Source organism: Caloenas nicobarica, chromosome 17 (assembly GCF_036013445.1).
Source record: "Caloenas nicobarica isolate bCalNic1 chromosome 17, bCalNic1.hap1, whole genome shotgun sequence".
NCBI classification, from domain to species: domain Eukaryota; kingdom Metazoa; phylum Chordata; class Aves; order Columbiformes; family Columbidae; genus Caloenas; species Caloenas nicobarica.
In genome coordinates, this window is record NC_088261.1 from 6,502,884 (window position 1) to 6,522,413 (window position 19,530).

At 58.8% G+C, this 19,530-nt stretch overlaps 3 protein-coding genes across 8 annotated transcripts in view; all 3 read left to right on the forward strand.

Moving 5' to 3' along the window:
- DTX2 (deltex E3 ubiquitin ligase 2) overlaps positions 1 to 10,925 on the forward strand; it is a 32,367-nt gene extending 21,442 nt beyond the window's left edge. For 3 of the 6 annotated variants that reach the window (XM_065646933.1, XM_065646935.1, XM_065646934.1), the window contains 6 exons: positions 626 to 757; positions 7,943 to 8,013; positions 8,646 to 8,804; positions 8,891 to 9,052; positions 9,494 to 9,583; positions 10,195 to 10,925. In XM_065646933.1, the coding sequence (XP_065503005.1) occupies positions 626 to 757; positions 7,943 to 8,013; positions 8,646 to 8,804; positions 8,891 to 9,052; positions 9,494 to 9,583; positions 10,195 to 10,419 (839 nt within the window). In that variant the 3' untranslated portion in view covers positions 10,420 to 10,925. Of the gene's footprint in view, positions 1 to 625; positions 758 to 6,945; positions 6,991 to 7,942; positions 8,014 to 8,645; positions 8,805 to 8,890; positions 9,053 to 9,493; positions 9,584 to 10,194 lie in introns of all 6 variants that reach the window. The other 3 variants (XM_065646932.1, XM_065646936.1, XM_065646937.1) reach the window with 3 other exon arrangements.
- A 2,166-nt stretch (positions 10,926 to 13,091) lies between these two features.
- LOC135995856 (uroplakin-3b-like) lies at positions 13,092 to 15,440 on the forward strand. Its single transcript, XM_065647447.1, has 7 exons — positions 13,092 to 13,225; positions 13,563 to 13,684; positions 14,031 to 14,180; positions 14,264 to 14,483; positions 14,576 to 14,652; positions 14,869 to 14,989; positions 15,257 to 15,440. The coding sequence occupies exons 1-7, from the start codon at positions 13,092 to 13,094 to the stop codon at positions 15,438 to 15,440; spliced, it is 1,008 nt and encodes a 335-aa protein (XP_065503519.1).
- A 378-nt stretch (positions 15,441 to 15,818) lies between these two features.
- On the forward strand, positions 15,819 to 17,876 carry LOC135995763 (uroplakin-3b-like protein 1). Its single transcript, XM_065647298.1, is given in 7 exon segments — positions 15,819 to 15,900; positions 15,903 to 15,953; positions 16,368 to 16,514; positions 16,617 to 16,848; positions 16,937 to 17,013; positions 17,506 to 17,635; positions 17,771 to 17,876. Coding segments are annotated over 7 exon segments (825 nt in total).
- The last annotated feature ends 1,654 nt before the right edge of the window (positions 17,877 to 19,530 follow it).

A 19,530-nucleotide genomic window follows, 5' to 3' on the forward strand; every position in this document is an offset into this window, starting at 1 on the left:
TTTTAGCTGGGGGTGGTAAGGAAAGCTGGGGTGCCAGGAGGGGATGGTAGGGGGTGAGTGGGGTGCCGCCACCATGGGGCTCGTCTGGTGGGGGATCGAGTAGGGCAGCTCCAGTTTGTGGTCAATTCTGCACTTGCACACAGTCTGCGGGCAGTTAAGCTGCTCTCTGGGGATCAATTTGGTGCGATGCCTTTGAAATACGTAACTTTAGAGGGGCAGTAGCTGAGTGGGATGTTTAGGGATTACAGGTGATGCTTCCAGGGCTCCAAGAGCTGGAGGACTTTGAACCACAGCAGATGCAAAGTGCCCGAGGAGCCCTAAAGACAAGACAAAGAGGAAGGTCCTGTTCCCACACTGGCTCAGGGAGTCACAGCCGAGACTTATGCCTGTATTTCCCTGCTTTAATTTGTTTCCTGGGCTCCCCACTTGGAAAGCCTCTGGATCCTGCCCTTGTGCTGATTCCAACCCTGTTGCCTCTTGGATGTTTTATTTCCTCTGAATCAAGGGTTTGGGTTTTGTTTTATTTTATCTTTTTTAAAATTTTTCTTTGAAAGATTTTTTTTTTTTTAATGAATGTGTTTCCCCATTGTTTCCTTCCTGCATGTCGATCTCGTACCCGCTGTAGGCATGACGGCTATTCTGATGTCAGCCGCTGGACTCCCCGTGCACCTCACCTGTGTGCCGCAAGCTGCCAGCACCCATAAAGCCTCTAAAAAACACAGCTCAGTTAAGGAGGGGAGGAAAGTGTCCAAGAAAGGTAGTTCCTGCTCAAACTCTGATATTTGCTTCCATCTCCTTCTGTTTATCTCTCTGCACTTGTTCTGCCTCTTTTCCTCTTGTCTCTCCCCCACTCCCTCTTGGCTCTTCTGGTTTGACTGACGATGTTTGTCCTGCCAAGGGGAGAAGCCGGGCATGTCTCCTGGCCTGCACAGTCTCTGACAGGCTGTAAAATATGATGATAAAGTATGATGATAAAATATGATGATGTCCTATGGTAGCTCTGCTCGTTTCCATTGAGCTGGAGCAGCCCAGTTGTTCTCTGCGCATGTCAGAGACTCCTCCAGCATGGTTCCTCTACACCCTCCTGGGCACCCACCTACCAGGACCTGCTCTGACTCATTGGTGGGACAGTGCTGAGGGACCATCAAGGAGAGCATTTAATCCATACACGTTCTCAAGAGAAGGTTTGCTTGTGAGCCATGCTTGTCATTGTTGAGTCATGGAGTGAGAAGGATCTTCCAGACAAGCAGGCCCCTGAGTCATATAGGGCTTTCAAGGTCAAACTGCAGAGGATTTGTTCTCTATGTCTGGGGTGGAAGGGAGTGGAAGGAGCTGAGCCATCTCCAGGGCAGGGCCTTCATTTCTCCTCTTTGTGTCTCACTGGATATTGCTCACCCTCGCAGAGCTGGTGGGCTCCCAGTTTAGAGCCTGGGGTCTCACCTGTGTGGGGGTAGGTGGGAATCCAGGCTGGTGTAGCTGTAGAGGTTGTTCATCAACCCCAGCACAGATGTCCTGGTGTGCTCAACCGCCACCAAACCTAAGATACGCAAAGCGGGGACTGGAAGTGAGTGGTGGTTGAACATGGGGATGCTTGTGTTTAAGAAGGAGGGAAGAGCCTTGAGGATGAGGGGAAGAGGTATCCGCCTGTCTTGGGGAGTTCGTTGGTACCAGTGTCTCTATCCTCAGTGTGTGCATGCAGTGAGGAGGCTTGATGGGGAAGTGAGGTCCAAACCTGGCTGAAGGAGGCAAGAAGGGTGGTAGAAGGAAAATATAAATTAAATGTGGAGGAGGCATCTTGCGGAAATGCGTTATGGGAGGAGGAGATGTGAACCGGAGAGAGCAAATGTGGAGTAGGATGTGTGATGGAGGGGGAGGAGAAAGCAGGAGGTGGTGGGAGAAGCAGCAAAGAACAGGAGGAGCAATGGAAAATGGGAGGTGAAGGAAAAAGCAGAGTGGAGGTGGGTGGCAGAGGGGCTGGATGAGGATCTTGATCCGGAGCCAGCTGGTGAGGTGCTGGGGTGACACCGGCTCCTGGTGCAGCATCCGTGCGACCCTCTGCGGCCAGGGGTGCAGGCTGGGTGCTGGGGTCACCCTGGAAATGGGGCTGCAGAGCAGCTGGGACCTCCTGCAGGGGCATCACCTTGCTCCTGTCGCTGGAGGAGCCCGAAAAACAGCGCCAGGCCTGCTGCTGGTGTTGATCACCTGCTGCTGGTTAATGACACAAAACTGGGTGTATTTAGGGCAAAGTGTGGCCTCACGTGCATAGCCCCGCTCCTCTGCAGTCCCCCACCCTGCAGTGCCGCTGGCTGCTCCTCGATGGGGTCTCTCGGTAGCAGCACATTTGTGGCATCCAGCCCCTCCCCGGCACGGAAGAGATTTGGGTGCAGGTGTCCAGGATGCTTGCAAGAGTGTGATGCTAATAGGAGGATACGTCTTGTAACTTCTGAGCAGGGTGGGAAGAGCAGCAACGCAGAGCGTGAAATGGGCAGGCGGGGAGGATGGGACGTGGGCGGGGGGTCCTGGGGGTGTCTGGGCAGCCGGTTCAGCCCGGGGCTGTGCCCGCTGCCAGGCTTGGGGACCTGCCTGATGCCACCAATGCCACCTGCTGGGCCTGGACACCTCCAGCCTGGGGAGCAGAGAGGGGACACCAGCCTGATGGGTGGGACAGGGGCACCGAGCAGCTCCTTCTCCCTTCTGCTACAACAAGATTTGTCCCAGATGTCCTTGTCCTGCTCAGGATGTGCTGCAGAGGAGCTTCACCAGTTCTGTTCTTCCCAATGCTGAGCTGTGGGAAAGGGTGCCTTTCTCTGGTTTAGAAAATGAGATTCCCCTTTGCTGGGGCAGGACAGCTAGTCCTGCGGAGTGCACGACTCGGGATTAAGAGAGGGCTCAGTCCCTCTTAGGAATAAGCTGCATTTGTACAACACCCCTGCTGGCTTAGAGCGCTGTTCTGCAGTGAAAGTCGTGATCCTGACTTACAGCCAGACTGTTCTTTTTCCCTTTACAGACCCTGCAGCTGCCAACAGGCAGAAATGGGCCTGTTTTGTGCCCTGAATTTCTGCATCGTGTGCCCTTTCCCCTCCCACACGCCTCCAGGTTTTTCCATCACAGCTCTAGCAAGAGCCGTGAGTCCAGGAGGCCACCAGTGAGCTGCCTACACCAAACTGGTGCCGAAATAGCTGGTGGTGGGTGCAGTGTACCCCTGCCGAGCCCCTACTTGCTCCCTCCTGCCACTGCAAACGCTGGCTGCAGGCAGGTCGAGGTGGTGTTGATGGAATTGCAGCCAGCGTGGTGACTAGCTGGGTTATATTAAACAAAGGCACTAATTAGTCAGGACTCATTAACGTTGTTGCTGTTCTGGCAGTGATGTCTCTGGCGCAGATCAGCATCCAGTTTTCCCCCGGCTTGGAGGTTTCCCTGCGCATGTTCTCTGGGGTGGGCAGTCGTGTGCGGAATGCTGCGGTTGTGGAGATGAGGATGCTTGTCCTGCCCTGCCAAGCAGGATGGGGTCTGGCTGGATGGGGGGTGTAATCCCAGCTTATTCTGACTGCTCCCCATATGTCCTGTCCATCTGCAGACCTATGGGCTGGGTGGGACTGGGGAGCCCCATGGAATTGGGAGATCTCTCTGTTCCTATGGGGGACCGCTGCTGAAGGAGACAGGCTGTAATAACTGGGATGCTCTGTAATGCTAAATGTGGAGAAACCTGTTTTTAACACCAAATCTCGTCTCACCTTCCCGATCTCCGGACAGCCCTCTTCGGGGTTGAGGCCAGGAGGTCCAACCTTTGCAAGTCCAGAGGTGACCAGACATGGGTGTCCATAGCAATAACTAGAAACAACCTGTGTCTGGTATGCATAGGGTATCAAAAAAAAGTCTGCTGCAAACCATATGGCTCATTTTGGGATACAGAAGGAGGCAGGTTACTGCTGCAAGGATTCGAAACACATCTGTCAAATGTTGCCCGTGGAAAGCCCTTGCTTCAGCAAGCAACTTATTATGTACAGGGAGGAAGGGGAAGCATTAAAAAAAAAAATCGTTATTCCTCTCTTTGTAAATGAAAGAATGGTAAACATTCCTTCACATCCCAGATAAATCAATAGCACAGCGTTAGGCCAGCTGGTGATAAACAGCATCAGTCGATTCTGCTGTTGCATTTTCAATTCACTATTGAATCCTGAAAACTGTGGGATCATCAAAACAGGCTTTGATCCCAAGGGATGGCTAGAACAAAGGTTTGGAGGCAAACACTTACGGACCAAAGGGTCCGGTAAGGAAGCAATTCATGTGCTGGAGCGTATGTGACTCGTGCCGGTGCCGTGTCTCCCAACTGCCTTCCAGCTGGGGTCTGGCCTGCCAGATGTGCTGCTATGCCCACAGAAGAGCCTCCCTTCAGAGGCGAGGAAGGCTGTGTGGGCTTCGCTACCATTGCTGAAAACAAGTTCTGTGCATCAAAAGGCTTCCTTGGGACTGGATGCTGAAGTACTTGCAGCTGGGGACAGATTTGCTAAAGCGTCTGGGCTCCCCAGACAGCCTTGGTGGATCTAAATGCATCAGAGCGTTATCACAGCAAAGTGACAGGAACAGACCACAGATGCCACAATGCAAACCCATCAGGCCTGGGTTTCCTAAGGATGGCTGAGGGCTGCATCGCCCTTTTCTGCCTGATTGTCCCCAGCTCCAGCCCAATGCCAGCTGCTGAGGTGGTGTAATGCCATTTGCTTTGCCTGCAATCCCTGCTGTACCCCACAGACCCTGCGAGAGCTTTCTCGTCTTCACTCTTACCCAGCTCTGCACTGAGATTTTTGTCTCCCTTCATTGATTTGATTCAAATAAGCCTGGCCAGTTCTTGGGCAAGTCATCTCTTTGTTCCTCTGAGCTGCTACAAAGGAAAGTCAACAGCAAGAGAAATGAAGGAGCATCCTCTGCTGTCCCAAACAAAGCAAATTGCTCTAAAGCTGCTCAGATCTGTGGTGCAGGTGGGAGCAGTTGAGCTGGGATGTTCTGCCAAGTCCCGGACAGGTGTTGCTGCTGGTGTAACACACCTTCTTGCTTCCCTCGCTTGTCTTCACCACCTTGTCTGCGCATCTTTTTGTCATTGCTTTCTCCAGCCCTTAGCCAGAGGAGACAAGAAGGAAGGTCACTTCAAAAGGAGCCACCTGGGTAACACGGTCTAGAAGGACTTGGTGCTCAGTCTGGCAGGCAGCACGGGATCCTCAGGAATGAGAACGTGGTGGCCATCACAATCGGGTACTCGTGGAGGTGGATGGAGTCATGGTGGGTAACAGCAAGTCCCGCTAACACGGGGCTCTCCAAAACCTGCAGAGCAGAAGAGGCTGAAGCCTCTTTCTCTTGTGTGACTATGAAGGTCTCTGGCAGTTGCAAGCCAGAGCCTGGTTCCAACTGTCCTGCATGGCAAGTGCCAGCCTGTGTTTGCCAGCCTGGAGCGGGGACATCATGGAGCACACAGCCAGGAGACCTTTGGCACAGTGAGCACCGAGCTGAGCTCTGAGCTGAGACAGTTCAGACCCATTGCATCCCCTTGCAACTCTGTGCTAGCTGGCAGATCTTGATCCGCTGCGTACGAGCATGGTCCCAGCTGAGGATTCCCAGAGCTGTTTCCCACCTCTGGAAAAGGCAAGGAGCTGCATCCCCTGCAGGGTCTGCTGATGAGCCCCTGAAGCAGCTCCTGAGCTCTTGGCCTGGGAGCTGGAAGGCTGGGGCTTGCCCAGGCTCCTGTTTATCTCCTGCTCCTCCTGTGGCAGTTCTTGAAAATGCTTTTCCAGGGGATTTTGGCATGCCCCTGATGTGGAAAACGCCTGCTTTCCTGTTCTCTTTGGCTTAATGCTTATTTTATTCTGTTACCTTCCTGGCTAAGGGTCTGCAGAGGGTGATCCTTACAGCCCTGCTCTGCCGGAGATGTTGGGCATCTCTCCTCCTGCCTGGCACTGGCACTCGGAGGGAGCATCATTGGTCTGTGTGCTCAGTTTACCCCTTCCTCCTGCTACCAGAAATCATGTGTTTCAGGGTGGCCAGGAGTCCCCTTCTGAAAATAACTGATCTTAATAACTGCATCTTCATTTAGGAGAGTCCAACTCCCAGTTCAGGGATCTCCTCCCTGTCCAGGTGCCCCCGGAGCCCAAGCAGCCTGCGGAGCTGGTGTTTGCAGGAACGAGGGGCTCCTGTGTGATACAGGACCTGTGCCATCCAGGTCTTTGCCTGTTCAACAACACCTGTGGTGTGTGAGCAGTCCTTCCCTTCTGCTTCACCACATTTGCTTCTCCTGTGACAAGTGGTTCTCCAGAAAATAGCACCCGCCACTTCATCCTGATGACAGAAACTGTGTTTTGGGGTGGCAGAACAGCTCGGTGCTGGCTCCATTGTGACTGTCTCTTGATGCGCAGCTTTTTCAACCACAGAGCCAACACTTGTGAACCCTTCATCTTCTTGGAAAGCACCGAAGCGGACGGGGAGAGCTGAAGATGTGCTGTACAGGTGCCCCCACAATTCTGATGCCCAGGTGTTGCATGCGGCAATACTCTGTGTCCACCTGGGAGTGTGAAGTTTGGAGCAGCAGTACTCTGTGCTGAAATACAGCTGATGTCCTACAGTGGCTTAGAAATGAGCTCAGAAGCGGAGCTCTTTGGAGTACAACTCCCTTGCAAGGCCCTGGGGTGTCGGGCATGGATGCTTGTGGCCTCTCCAGCCGTTGCTGGTGTTTCCCTTGCTCTCTGAACCGCTGGCAGCTTGGCTGGCCAGGACGGAGGAGAACAGAGAAGGAAGAACTACAGCTTCACTGGCCTGTTCATCACAGCACTGCTTTCCCCCAAAAAGTAGATTCAGGAAGGAAAGGCAAGGTTTCCCGCGAGCCAAGTGACAGGTCTTTCTTTTGCCTCCTGCCAGGTGGAGTCATAAAGTCACTTGTGCAAATGTTTCCTTTCCTAGGCTGGTGGAAGAGCCTGGCAGCCTCCGTGACGGGCCTGATGACTGGTAAGGAGCTCATCTCCTCTAGCCCGGGGCTGGGCGCCGTGCAGACACGTACGATGCTCGTGGGCTTAAGCCAAGCCTTGCTGGGCTGGGAGTTAAGGTGACTGCTGATGCTGTGGGCAGTGACTTGCTTCGGGTGTTGTGTGATGTTTGTTGCTTTGTGCCGTGACACCTCTGAGGGGACCAGGCTGCCGGTGGGCTGCTGGGGTGCCCGTGCCTGGGTGGATGGGGAGCAGGGACTATATTTAGGAAAATGCAAAAATATCACTGTCGTGTGCTGCAAATAAGGTGTACCTGTTAGAAAGCTGGTTTGTTTTGTATACCCTGTGACTCGTGTTGTGTCTTGCCGGATTTGAATATGTGGAAGCTCAGGAGAAGGGCTGCTATATCGTGCTAGGGATGCGAGGCTTGTGCTGCCGTACTTGAAACGGGGCCTGAAGCTTTGTGTATTGCTGGGTCTCCTTGTCAGGTGCCAGCTGGGGCAAAGGAGAAATACTGCTTCTCCTTTGACAACACAGAAGATGTAATCCTCTATGCTACTGAGGCCATAGCGTCCTTGGGTTGGTTTGATCCTGGCTGGCCTCTGGTCTGTACAAAGTCCAGCTGGGACCTGGCTGTTGTCAACTGGGGTATGTGGGGAGGACAGGAGCACAGCAGGTACAGGCAGAGCCCTGGGTTTACGGCACAGGGCACCCACATCTGCCAGGGAGTTTTCCCGTCTGCGGCGCTTACGGTGCTCCTGGCAGCCGTTTCTGACAGCAAAGCCTCTGAGGGGCTTGTAGGGATGAGTTGGAGCAGCCTCTTCTCCTCCTCTAACCCTGCCCTGTCTCCTTGGCGTCCTGGCCAGCGACTTGCTTGTCTCCCTTCTCTCTGGTTCACCCTGCATGTGCCCATCATGTCTCACAGTGTGTCTGATTCCTTCTCCTCTCTTTTTCTCACCTCTCTCCTTGTGCAGCGATGCCAACCGAGCCCGAAGCCGTGGTGAGGAAGTACCTGGAAGAGGTGAAGGGCTCTCCTGCTGATGAGGTGAGAGGACAGTGGAGCGACTCCAGCTTGCCCAGTGGCCTCTTCACTGGGGTGCTGTGACAACCACGGTGATGCCTGAGGATCACCCCTCCTTGGGCATCCCATGTGGCCGATACTCCTGCTCGCAGTGGCACTGACGCTAGATGGAGAGGCCTCAGTGCTGCCTGAAGCCCACACATGGTAACTGATGACTTGTCCTCGTCAGCAGGCTGTGACGGAGAAAGCATGGTGTGGGTTGTGTAGCTAATCCTGGTAGTGCCTCCTCGTTTCCCTTGGAGCTGGCTGCACGGCCTAGGCTGGAGGAGGGAGTTTGGCTTCGGCCTCTTCTCTGTGCTCAGAGAGGTCAAAACTACAGAGATGCAAACCCTGCGCTGTAGAGAAGCAGGACATAACCACACTTGATTGCCACTCATCCTGTCTGATGGATGGCAGATCTCCTCCTGCGCTGTGGAGGTGATACCACTCAGATAATGAAACCTGGCTGTGCCCTTAAACCTCAAAGGGAAAGATCAAAGTTGAAGGCAAATCTTCCTGAAGCATCTCTTTGATTGCTTCTTTGGTGGGTCAGTCATTATTGATGAGCTTGTGCTCGCAGTACATGGTGGTTTTCTCCTTTCTGTCTTGGCCTCTAGGACTGCATCATCTGCATGGAGAAGCTGTCCTCCCCCTCGGGTTACGGCGACGCGTGCGAGTGCAGCACGATCAAGCCAGAGGCGGTGGGTCGGCTGAGGAACTGCCAGCACCCCTTCCACATGCTCTGCGTGCTGGCCATGTACTCCAACGGGAACAAGGTACCGAGCTGGCCCATCCCCACCAGGTCCCCTGTGCCCGGTGACTTGTCTGTGGAGTTCTGACGTCCGCTCCTCTCTCCCCGCAGGACGGGAGTTTGCAGTGCCCCTCCTGTAAAACTATCTATGGAGAGAAAACCGGTACTCAGCCCAAAGGGAAGATGGAGGTCTCCACGTTCCCCCAGTCCCTCCCTGGCCACAAAGACTGCGGGACAATCGAGATCGTCTATCACATCAGCAGAGGCATCCAGGTGAGCACACAGCACGCTCGCAGGAACGGCTGCTGCCAGGTAGCACAAGCTGGGAGAGCCTCGCAGAGAAGTCCTGGCATCTGCTATAGCACCTGCTGGCAAGCCCACCGCTGAGCAGAGCCCAGCTCCCAGTTCATTGGTCTTCCTTAATGATTTTCCCCCGATGTTTACTCTCTGCCTTACTCTCTTCTGTTGCCCCGAGCAGCTTGTCTGCAGTGAAGAGGCATCTTTTCCCTGGCTGCATCTGGTCTGTGCTGCAGGGCAACCTTCTGCTCTCGGTCGAGCTGCCCCCGTAGCACGAGCAGCCTGCAGAGCTGGTGTTCACGGGAACGAGGGGCTCCTGTATGATACAGGATCTGTGTTTAAATCCTGCTGCTGAAGGATTGTCCGACTCATATGAAAACGGACATTTCCATGCTGAGTGTGTGTTCTCTATTGCAGGGCCCTGAGCACCCCAACCCTGGGATGCCGTACACAGCAAGAGGCTTTCCTCGCCGTTGTTACCTACCCGACAACGAGAAGGGGAGGAAGGTAAGGTGCCATGCACTGATAATGTGACCCTTCTCAGGTTGTCTCTTGGCCCTGTGTTGGCGAATCGGTACGGCAGGGTCGCCTTTAGGAGTTGTCCCCATAATGCTAAGCAACTGTTGTTGGTAGTTGTCCATGCTGTTTGCTCCTCACATGTATTCATAACCCCTCTGCCTGTGAAGGTCTCTGCTGCTTCTTCACAGCTTTGGTAGTGAAGACTTGTTCTCCTCCATCCCTTTACTAAATAAAATCCCATCTGACCTTTTGGGAAGACACTCCTGGCCTGTCTTGGGCTGTGCAGTTACAACAGTTTGCGCTGAGAACCGCCGAGCTGGCAAAGTCGGGCTGCTGGCGCTTCCTATCCCGGTTTCCTGTGGGTGGGCGCATTTGTCTCAACTTCTGGGAGTATTTTTCAAGTCCTGGAAGACCAGCAAGTGGTCCTTCCCATCAGGGTCACCACATGGGTAACTAGGACATGAGGGAGATCCCTTCTGATGATGGGATCTTTGCTTTCCTTCTGCTACAGCAGAGATTTAGGCTGTTAAGCTTCTGGCAAGCTGCTTTCATGGTTCAAATCTCCAGCTTTGTGGGTTTTTTTTTCATTCCACCTCTAGGTCCTGGAGCTCCTAAGGGTGGCCTGGAAGAGACGCCTGATTTTCACTGTCGGCACCTCCAGCACCACTGGCGAGAGCAACACAGTGGTGTGGAATGAGATCCACCACAAGACGGAGATGGACACAAACCTGAGCGGCCACGGTTACCCTGACCCCAACTACCTGGACAATGTGCTGGCAGAGCTGGCCGCGCAGGGTGTCACCGAGGACTGCCTGGGACAATGAGCTGTGCACACCTCGGGCACCCACCTAGTGCACTTATTCCTGTTGCCTTAAGTTCCTGCGTCCGACCGCCTGTCACTCTGAGCAATAACACAGTCCCGTGGGAGCCCTGCCTGCTCTCTACCGTCTTTTTTTTTTTTTTTTTTCCAGAGGGAGGGCTATTTTTGTAGAAACTGCACTTGCATCTCTGGGTAGGGTTGATGGCCACGTGGGGACCTAGCTGGGACAGTGGTCCCATGGTGACAGACCCACTTGTGAAGGCAGAACCTTTCCCTGGTAGTGCTTGGGGACAGGATGGAGAGGAGGGGTTGTCTCGCTACAACTAGACCAGCTAGAAAGCAAACGAGGGTCTCCCTGCCCCTGCGGCACCTCTTGCAGCAAAGCCTCTTCCTCCTGCCCCTTTATCTCTGCTTGGTGTTAATAAACTCTTCATTTCCACAGCGAGTTGCAGCGCTGCCTTCAAGCTGCCTGATGGCTTGAGGTGCCTCCCTGTTTGGTGGCCCCCTCCGGGGGACCAGCCTGCTCTGCAGAGCTGGGGACACTTGATCCAGCGAGGGAGGAAGGAGAGGAAAGCTCAGCTTTGCTGGAGGATGTGACTCTGCAGGGGCAGTCCCAGGGCTCGGGGATTGCAGGCTGTCAGTGCTTCACCTGGCAGAGGTGACCCAGCAGTGTCCCTCCTGGGGGAAGTCGCAGCCCCCTGCTCTTTCTGCGAGCCACTAGCCCCACTCAAGTTGTCCTGAAGCCCTTCTGGCCAGACCTGCCCTCCTTTATCCCCCTCTCTGCGATGAAACGGTGGCAGTTTGGGGCTGTTTGTGCCCCAGGGAAGCCTCTGCAGGGAGGAGGCCGTTTGGCAGCTTTGTGCTGCTGCCGCAGGGAGTGCTGGTGCCACCAGCTGGTGACAGGCCACCAAGGCAAGCAGCCTGGCAGCCATGCAAAGCTCCCAGCAGAGATGCTCTCCAGTTCAGAGCACCCTCCTGCACCATGAGTTCTGTCTCTTACCACCTGCCAAGGTGGCCTTGCCCCAATCCTGGTGGCTTTGCTGTACGTTGTCCCTAGGCTTCTTGTCACTTGGCAGCTGAAACCTTTCTGTTTCTGGCTGTTCCCTGTGGCCACCAGCCCCAGCTGCAAGTCTCGAGAGCTCTGCCCATGTTAAATCCCTTTGGCACATCAGCAGTCCTGGTGCCATCTGCCATGTCACCTCGTTCCCAGGAGATCTGGGACGTGGCTGTGCTCTGCTAGCTCTGCATCCTCCTGTGACCAGTGTGTCCTGGACCAGCAGAGAAAGGCAAATTTCTTTACAAAAACAAAAGGTTTTTGAGAGCCATGGAGGGCTGGAACTTTCCCCAGTGCCCATCTTGTGCTTGCAGCCTCCTGGTTCCCCTTGACTGCAGGTTCTGGGGACAAAACCCTGAAACATCCAGCTGAGTCTGGGGATGCTGCAAAACCAGGAGCTCCTTGGGAGCAGCAGGTACGTGTCTGTGTGTTGGTGAACTCTATAGAAGTGGGCTGTGTCTGCCGCTCTTCTCTGCTGGTTGTGAAAGACAGAGGTTTTGTGTTTAAACCTCAGCTGTCCATCCCCAGATCATGTCCTCTCAGCAATCAAAACAGTGAATTGAAGCGACAATTGAGCAGGGTTCACCCAGCCCTGTACAAAGCAAGAATTTCTTGCTGAGTGTGGCCCAAGGCGTCTTCAGGAGATGCTCCCGAGGGTGAATCAGACGGAGCCTCCCTGTGTTGGGGCTGGTCCATGGCTGGGGCACTGTGGCATGAGCTGGTCAGGCTCAGCGCCTCGTCCCTGTGACATCCTCTGCCATGAGGACACGAGGCATCTCCTAAAACCCTTTTGCCACTCACCCTGTGGCGGGGGGAATGTAGGTGGCAAAGGAGTGAAAACAGCAGACCCAGGTGCTCGGTCCCCTCTGCGCAGGGCGATGTCCCAAAGCGGGTCCCCTCCGTGCCCCGGAGCGGCAGCCGGCCAAGGGGAAAGGCATGCCTGGGATGCTGTGGTGCTGGGAGGGGACAGAGCCCCAAATAATTGCTGATAATGCCACTGGACAGGTCCGACCGAAACCTTGGACGCCCTGGCTCTGGCTAGAGACCCATGTAGGGGCTTTCTCCCTTCCCCCTGAGGTTCCCAGCTCCCTTGCAGCAGGGTGGTTATTATTAGCCCAGCCGTGACCCCCCAGGTATGCCGGGCCTGTGTCCCAGTAGCAGGGACCGGCAGCTGAAACTGTGACTCAGTGTCCCCCTGCGTCATCCTGCCGCCCTCGCCCCACCGCTGGCACCCCCCTGAGAGTGCAAAGGAGGGCTCTGGGGTGGCAGAGCAGGGGCTGGCGTGTCCCCTTGGGCATCTGGGGACCCCAGGGCACGTATTGCTGGGCAGGAGGAGGGATGGAGGCTGCAGCTGCGCCTGGTTTTCCCCTTGGCAGCTGGGCTGTGTAATCTCTGAATGCCCCATTTCCACTTAATCTGAAGGCATGGTCCCGGCCCCTTCGGGAAGGGGGGGAATCCTCTCCCACGCAGGAGTGGGCAGGCACAGCCCTGGGCAAACACCAGAGGAGGGGCACTTGAACCCTCTGCCTGGAGAGCAGCGGGGGGGCAGTGGTGGGGGCCCCTTCCAGGCTCGCTGTCCCTGTCCCAAGGGCTTGGAGACCCTTTCCCCAGGGAGGGGGGCCATGGTCATCCCTGCTGCCAGCGAGGGGAAAGGATTGACAGGGAAATATTGGCATGGGGTGGCCCTGGAGCTTGGGTGCCTCTGCACCCCCGGCACTGGGTGGGACCCGTTCGCCTTGAACACTTGGGGTTTTGGGTGAGTTTTGGGTGTGATGGTTCTGGAGCACTTCCCTCTGCTCGAGGCAAGGCTGGCTGTGCCAAAACCAGCTGGACATGGGCCCACCCCTTGCCCTGGCTCTAGGGCACCCGCAGGGACTCAGGTCCTGGTGGGGCGAATGGGGATGCAGGACCACTTGCCTGGCTGCCCCCATAGCCCTGACCAAACCTCCAACTCCTGCCAACTTGTCCTTGAACGTGCCTCCTCTGTGCCTCAGTTTCCCCTTTCACATCACAGGCTTGTGCTCTGCATCCTCACACCCTGCTCCTGCACCTCGGGGTGACCCGGGTGGTGCAACCATCCCCTTTGCCCACAGGGTCCTGCGGGGCCGGCAGAGCCGGTGCAGGAATGCGGGGCTGGGAGGGTCCAGCACCCGGGACAGGCGGTCCCCGCCGCGGGGGCTCGCGGGCCGGTTCGTCCCCTCGGCAGTGGGACGGGGTGAGCGGAGCAGAGTGACACCGCCATGGAGCTGCCGTGGGTGCTGCTGGCACTGGCTGGGACAGGCGCAGTCACAGGCCTGGGTGACTCCCCCGATGGGTTCGGGCAGGGGGGCTGAGGGCTTGGAGGGGCTGTGAGGTGTTTTCGCCAAGGTGTTTGTGCTGGGGAGGGGGTTATAGGGCTGGGCACGGCTGAGGGGTCCCCACACTGGTACTATCCCCCCTGTGCCGGCACCGGTGCTCACAGACCCCGGCACGGGCTGGGGTCTGGCACTCACCGATGGGTGAGTAAGGGTGGGATGGGTGAGGTGGGCACAGGGTCCCCCCGCTCACCCCCTGTCCCCCAGCCCTGCTGCCCTACGTGCCCCGCGTGCCCCCCGTGCCGCTGCTGGGGAAGCTCACGGCCACCACCTTCACGCTGGAGAGACCCCGCGGTGTCTTCGCCCGGCTCGCCAATGCCTCCGACACTGTCTGGCTGGTGGTGGCTCTGGCCAACGGTGCGTGCTCGCTGCTCCGGCACATGTCCCTGCCATGGCAGGACCCTCGCCCCAGCCACTCACCCCTGGGCTGTGCTGCGCAGCCTCGGACACCTTCAGGAACCCCCTGTCGCGGGACGCCGTGCCCCCATACGAGCAGCTGCCCACCGCCCATGCCTACATGACGCTGGAGACGGCAGTGGCCGCGTACGCCTGCTCAGCACCCAGCCCGGCCGTCCTGCGGGTCGGGGGGGACACGGCGTGTGGGGGACACGGTGGCCGGGACCCCTGCAATGGGCCCCTGCCCTCCCCAGGGCCCTACAGGTGAGGTTGGGGGATGGACCCCCCCCAGGTCCCCCATGGGGTAATTCCCCAGGGAGGGCGGATTCATCCCCCTCACTGTCACCGTCCCGCAGGGTGAAGTTCCTGGTGATGGGCTGTCATGGCCCCAAAGCAGAGACGAAGTGGTCGGACCCCATCCTCCTGCGGACAGGTACTGGTGGCACTGCTGTCCCCTGCCGGGGTCCCCCGCACCTGCCCAGTTGGGGTGCTGGCGTGTGGCATTGCATCAGCCCTATGCCATCACCCCAAAACCTGGAGGGGAGGAGCAGTCCCCGATGTCCCCCAGCCACCCTGTCCCACCCCTCTCCATCGCACCATCCCTGAGCCCCCTGTGTCCCCCTGTGTCCCTCATCCCATCTCCTTCCAGCCGGCAGCCCCAGCACCATTGACCCCAGGCCCGGGCGCCGCGGCAGTGACACGGTGGTCATGGTCGCCCTCCTCGCCAGCCTGGGGGCCGCGCTGGTCGTGGCGGCAATCGGCACCGTGGGGTACGGGGGACACAGGGGTGCGGGGGGCCGTGCTCAGGGGACATGTCCATAGGGGTGCCAGGAGAACACCTCCCACTTGGCCCCATCAGCAAAGAGATGGAGTGACGGAGATGTATTTAAGATTTAAAAAGCCTTTTTTTTTTTAATTAAATTGGGGGTTTCCCGTAGTTGGGCAGGGAGAAAGGGCCCCTTGGCAGCAGTCGGCGTGGGGGGGGCGGCAGAGCTCTGGGGACCCCGCTCGACATCTCTGCTTCTCTCTCCCCGCAGTGCCCAGGTGTGGGGTTCCCTGTGCTGCCGGGATTCGGGGAGCGGCACCTTCACCCGCAGGTCCTACAGGACCCACCATATCCCCCCGGCCCTGCCCCGAACTCTGCCCCCCGGCTGCAGGTGCAGCCCCCCAGGGCTGGGCTGCTTTGTCCCCCAGCCTCCCACTCCATGTCCTGCCAAGTAAATTCTCACTTTACACCTTCCGCTGCCTCCTCCGTGCTTGGCCGTGGGACATCCCCCTCTCCACCCGCCACCCCTTGGGGCTCTGTTCACCAGCTGGGGCTGTGGAGAATGGGGGCACTGGGACCCCCAAAAACCACTCGGGGCCTCAGCTTGGTGGCACTTGGTGGCGGGGTGAGCACACGCTGGCACCGGTGGGGTCTGGTGGCCTCAAGGGTGGCACTGCCCTGCTGCCCCGTTGCCAGGGCGAGGGCTGTTGCCCACCGGTGCCACGAACGCGGCAGTTCTCAGCACGCCTCACCGGTGGGCGCTCAGCCATAGCAAATGCTGCCCGGGGAAACGAGCCCGACCTGTTTGCCGTGGGGCTGCGGCTGGCGCAGGAATGTGGGCGCTGGCGGCCGCGGGCGGGTCCCGTGGGGACGCAGAGCCCGGCCGGCCCCACTCCTGCCCTCGGCACCCGGGCGCCCCACGATGCTCCCGCTGCTGCTGCTGCTCCTGGCGACGGCCCACGGTCTGAGTGAGTCCTGCGGTGCCATCGGGCTGGGGTCCCCGCTGTCCCCTGCTTGCGGGGGTCCCCTGTGCACAGGGGCGCCCCAGAGCCTGGGGGTGCAGGGGAGCTGATGCCACCCCTATTCTGAGTGCCACCCCTGGTGTCACCTTCCTGGGTCTGCTGGCACAGCGTGGGGTCCTCTGGGGGTCTCGCAGGGGTGCCCCATCCCGGGTGGTGGCACAGGGTGTCTATGCTTCCACTTTTCATGGAACACGTTGTGTCTGAGCCTAAAATGGGGGGCGGGAGGCAAGCAGGACCCCTGCAGCCGGGATCGCTGGGGTCAGCTCCCTCCTGCCCCCCTCCGAGCCCCCGGAGCCGCCGGTCGGGGCCGCAGCGGAGGGTCCGCACCCCCCGCCGCACCCCCTTGGCTTCTCACCGCAGACACGATCCGGTACACCCCGACCCTGGCCAGCTCCTCCCTGGGGGGCCTGATCACCGCCTCCACCTTCACACTGGAGCAGCCCCGCTGCGTCTTCTCAGAGGATCCAGGCAACCCCGTCATCTGGCTGGTGGTGGCCGTCCCCGAGGGTAGGTGGGGTGCAGTGGGGAGCAGCCCTGGGCAGGGGTGTGCACAGGGCTCCCCGTGTGCCCCCCGGAGTTTCATCCTCACCCCTGTCCCCATCCCCGCAGCCGTACCCACCTTCAATGACAGCGTGGAACCGGGGTCCCCCGAGCGGGCGTTCCAGAGGTTCCCCGGCAGCGCCCCCGCCTACATGACCCTCAACATCACCCTCCTCAACTACCCCTGCCCCAAGCGCCCCGGGGACATCACGGTGCTGCGTGTTGGCAGCGAGACGAGCTGCACCGAGGATGGGACCAGACCCACCTGCAATGGCCCCCTGCCCGGCCCGGGGCCGTACCGGTGAGCCCGCGCACGGGGACGTGTCCCCCATCCTGCCGGCAGCCCCCCAGCTCGGGGGGAGCACGGCCAACCTGCCCTCCCGCCCCAGGGTGAAGTTCATCTCCCTGAATGGCTCCGTGCCCGTGGAGCAGACAGCCTGGTCAGAGCCCATCACCCTGAGGACAGGTACTGCTGCTGGGGTGCTCGTCCTGCCCCTCGCACACATCCCAGAGCCGCGGGGTGTGGGGGGGACACGGGGTGGTCCTGGGGGGCTGCACGCTGAGCATCAGTGGCGTGGGGTGCAGTGCTGCTGTGAGTTGCTGGGGAAACTGAGGCAGGGTGCTGCTTTGGGTCCTGCTGGGCTACAATGGCATCATGTGATTGTACATGGTGTTTGCACAGTGCAGTTGTACACAGTGTTTCAATGCTGTATTTGCACACTACCATTGCACATTGCATTTGCACACTGGGATTGCACATTACATTTGCACACTGGGATTGCACGTTGTGCTTGCACCATCCGTGTGCACGCTGGGATTGCACAGTGCGTTTGCATGCTGCATTTCCACAGTGCAGTTGCACATTGTGATTGCCCACGTACACATGGTGCCCCAGCCGGGCCCCCCACGCTGTCCTGGGGTGCTTGTCCCTTTTCCTCCCCTCTTGCTCTCTCCCCAGCTCAGCCGCTCAGTGACATCCCTGCAATGGGCAGCGGGCACAGTGCTGGCATGATCGCCCTCACCTCCATCCTCTCCATCCTCTTCGCCATCCTGCTGGCCGGCCTGGTGGCCATGCTGGTCTTCTGGGGGTGAGTTCCACCCCGCATCCCACCGCACTGCCCAGGAACCGTGACGGGTGCTGGGCACATGGGACTAGTGCCGCAGGGTGACACCAGCACCCCGTGGCGCCCACCCTTGTCCCTCACTCCCCCTTCCCTCCCCAGCTCGGACACCTACGGCGGCAGCAGCACCTTCAGCAAGCCGGAGGCGGTGACGGTTCGGCGGTACAACACCCACCACGTGTACGACCAGCCGGCCGCCCGGCTCTGAGCCCCCGCCACGGCCCCCCGCTGCCTCCCCATCGCCCCCCCGGCACCGCATCGCCTCCCCGCCTGCTCCCGCACCAGCCACCGCTGGCCCGCGCAACCTTGGGTGCCCTCACAATTGCACCACGGGTGTCGGTGGCACCGTGCCCGCTGCTGCGGGGGCACAGCCAGAGCTGCCCTGGGGAGCCATGATGGAGTGGGGGATTAAAGACCCTTCCATGTGCTTTGCACCCACCTCTGCCTCCTGTTTGTGCCCCCCTGGGAACGGCACCCACTGGAACCTCGCCACCTCCCACAGCCCCCAGGAAAAGCCCCCGCCCCTGTGCCCGTGTGTGGGGGCTCTGACCCCCATCCGTGGGTTGGTGACGGCTGCTGAACCGGGGCAGGATGCGGCCAGGGATGCTGTGGAGTGGGAGAAGCATTTTCACACCCAGCTCGGGATACACGGTGCCGCCTGCACTCGCTTTGAATGGGGAAAAGTCCCCTGAGTGAGAGGCGGCGAGAGGAGCCTGACCCCCCCAAACAGCCCCAACGCTGTGGTGAGGGGCACAGAAATGCCCCCAGGAGTGGGTGGCGGGTAGAGGGGTGTTATTTGTCCCTGTTCCCCTTCACCCCACAGCAATTTCTCCCTGCCCCAAACCCGGAGGTGGGTCTCCCCCACCCAGAGCTGGCCTAATCCTGCCTGGGTGCTGCTGGTGTTCCCCTAGCAGCCACGAGATGGCAAGGGGGGACCAGCAGCTGGGGCCTGATCCTGCCCCGGGGTGTGGGTCCCTGATCCTGCACCGGGGTGTGGGTCCTTGGTCCTGCAGCCTGGGCAGGATGAGACTCCCAGATGCTGAGGACAAGAAGGCCAGAGAGCACTGGGGGTGGCTGTGCCCCCCTTCGAGTGGAGCCAGGGCAGGTATGCATGTATGTCACATATGCGTATATTACAAAAACCTGTGTTTTTTCCATAAGTGCCATGCAAAGGGCAGCATCACGTTTATACCTGATCCATGGTCACAGCACCCTTACCAGAGTGTCCTTACGCTGCTGGGGGGGTATTAGAACCTACTCCCCCAGTGCTGCCGCTGCCAGGAGTGGCCTCCATGGAGCCCAGCCAAGGATAACGGAGCAAATCTGGCGATTAAGCCCCGGGGAGATCAGCACGGGTTCAGCAAAGGGACCTTTTTTTCCAGCAAACGTGGGTCCCCTCCATCCTACCCCATGCTGGATGTGAAACACCCGTTTCACCTGCAGAGCGGCTCCAAGCAGCTGGGGGGTTTGTCCCCCGTCACACGGGTGCTGCTGGATGTGGGATGTGTGGCCCTGACTGCGCGGGGCTGGAGCTGGCACGTGGGGAGCCGGGGGCGACGGTGGCAGGGACGGCACCTCGTCCCTCTGTGGGGGAGGCAGAGGGGCAGAGCTGCAGGACGGGGCAGTGTGTCCCCAGCGCGTCCCTGCCGTGTTCCTATCATGTCCCCGCCGTGTCCCCATGGTGGCCAGGCAAAAATGCCAAGGACCGCTGGCGTCTGCCAGCACAGCCCTGAGCCCCAGCTTTGGGTGCTGGGAAAGTCCTCGAGCCCAGGTCCCGCAGGAGGGGTCCCCTGCCCTCCGCCCCGTATTTATGGTACCAAGCCCCCCAGAAATGCCACCGCTCCCTTCGGGGGGGCTGCAGT

Excerpts from the sequence above, each read along its gene's own strand:
- LOC135995856 (XM_065647447.1), top strand. The coding sequence starts at position 13,092 with ATGGTCATCCCTGCTGCCAGCGAGGGGAAAGGATTGACAGGGAAATAT. Across the intron at positions 13,226-13,562 it reads TTGAACACTTGGGGTTTTGG|GGTCCTGCGGGGCCGGCAGA; the intron begins GTGAGTTTTGGG and ends CTTTGCCCACAG. Across the intron at positions 14,484-14,575 it reads CCCTCCCCAGGGCCCTACAG|GGTGAAGTTCCTGGTGATGG; the intron begins GTGAGGTTGGGG and ends ACCGTCCCGCAG.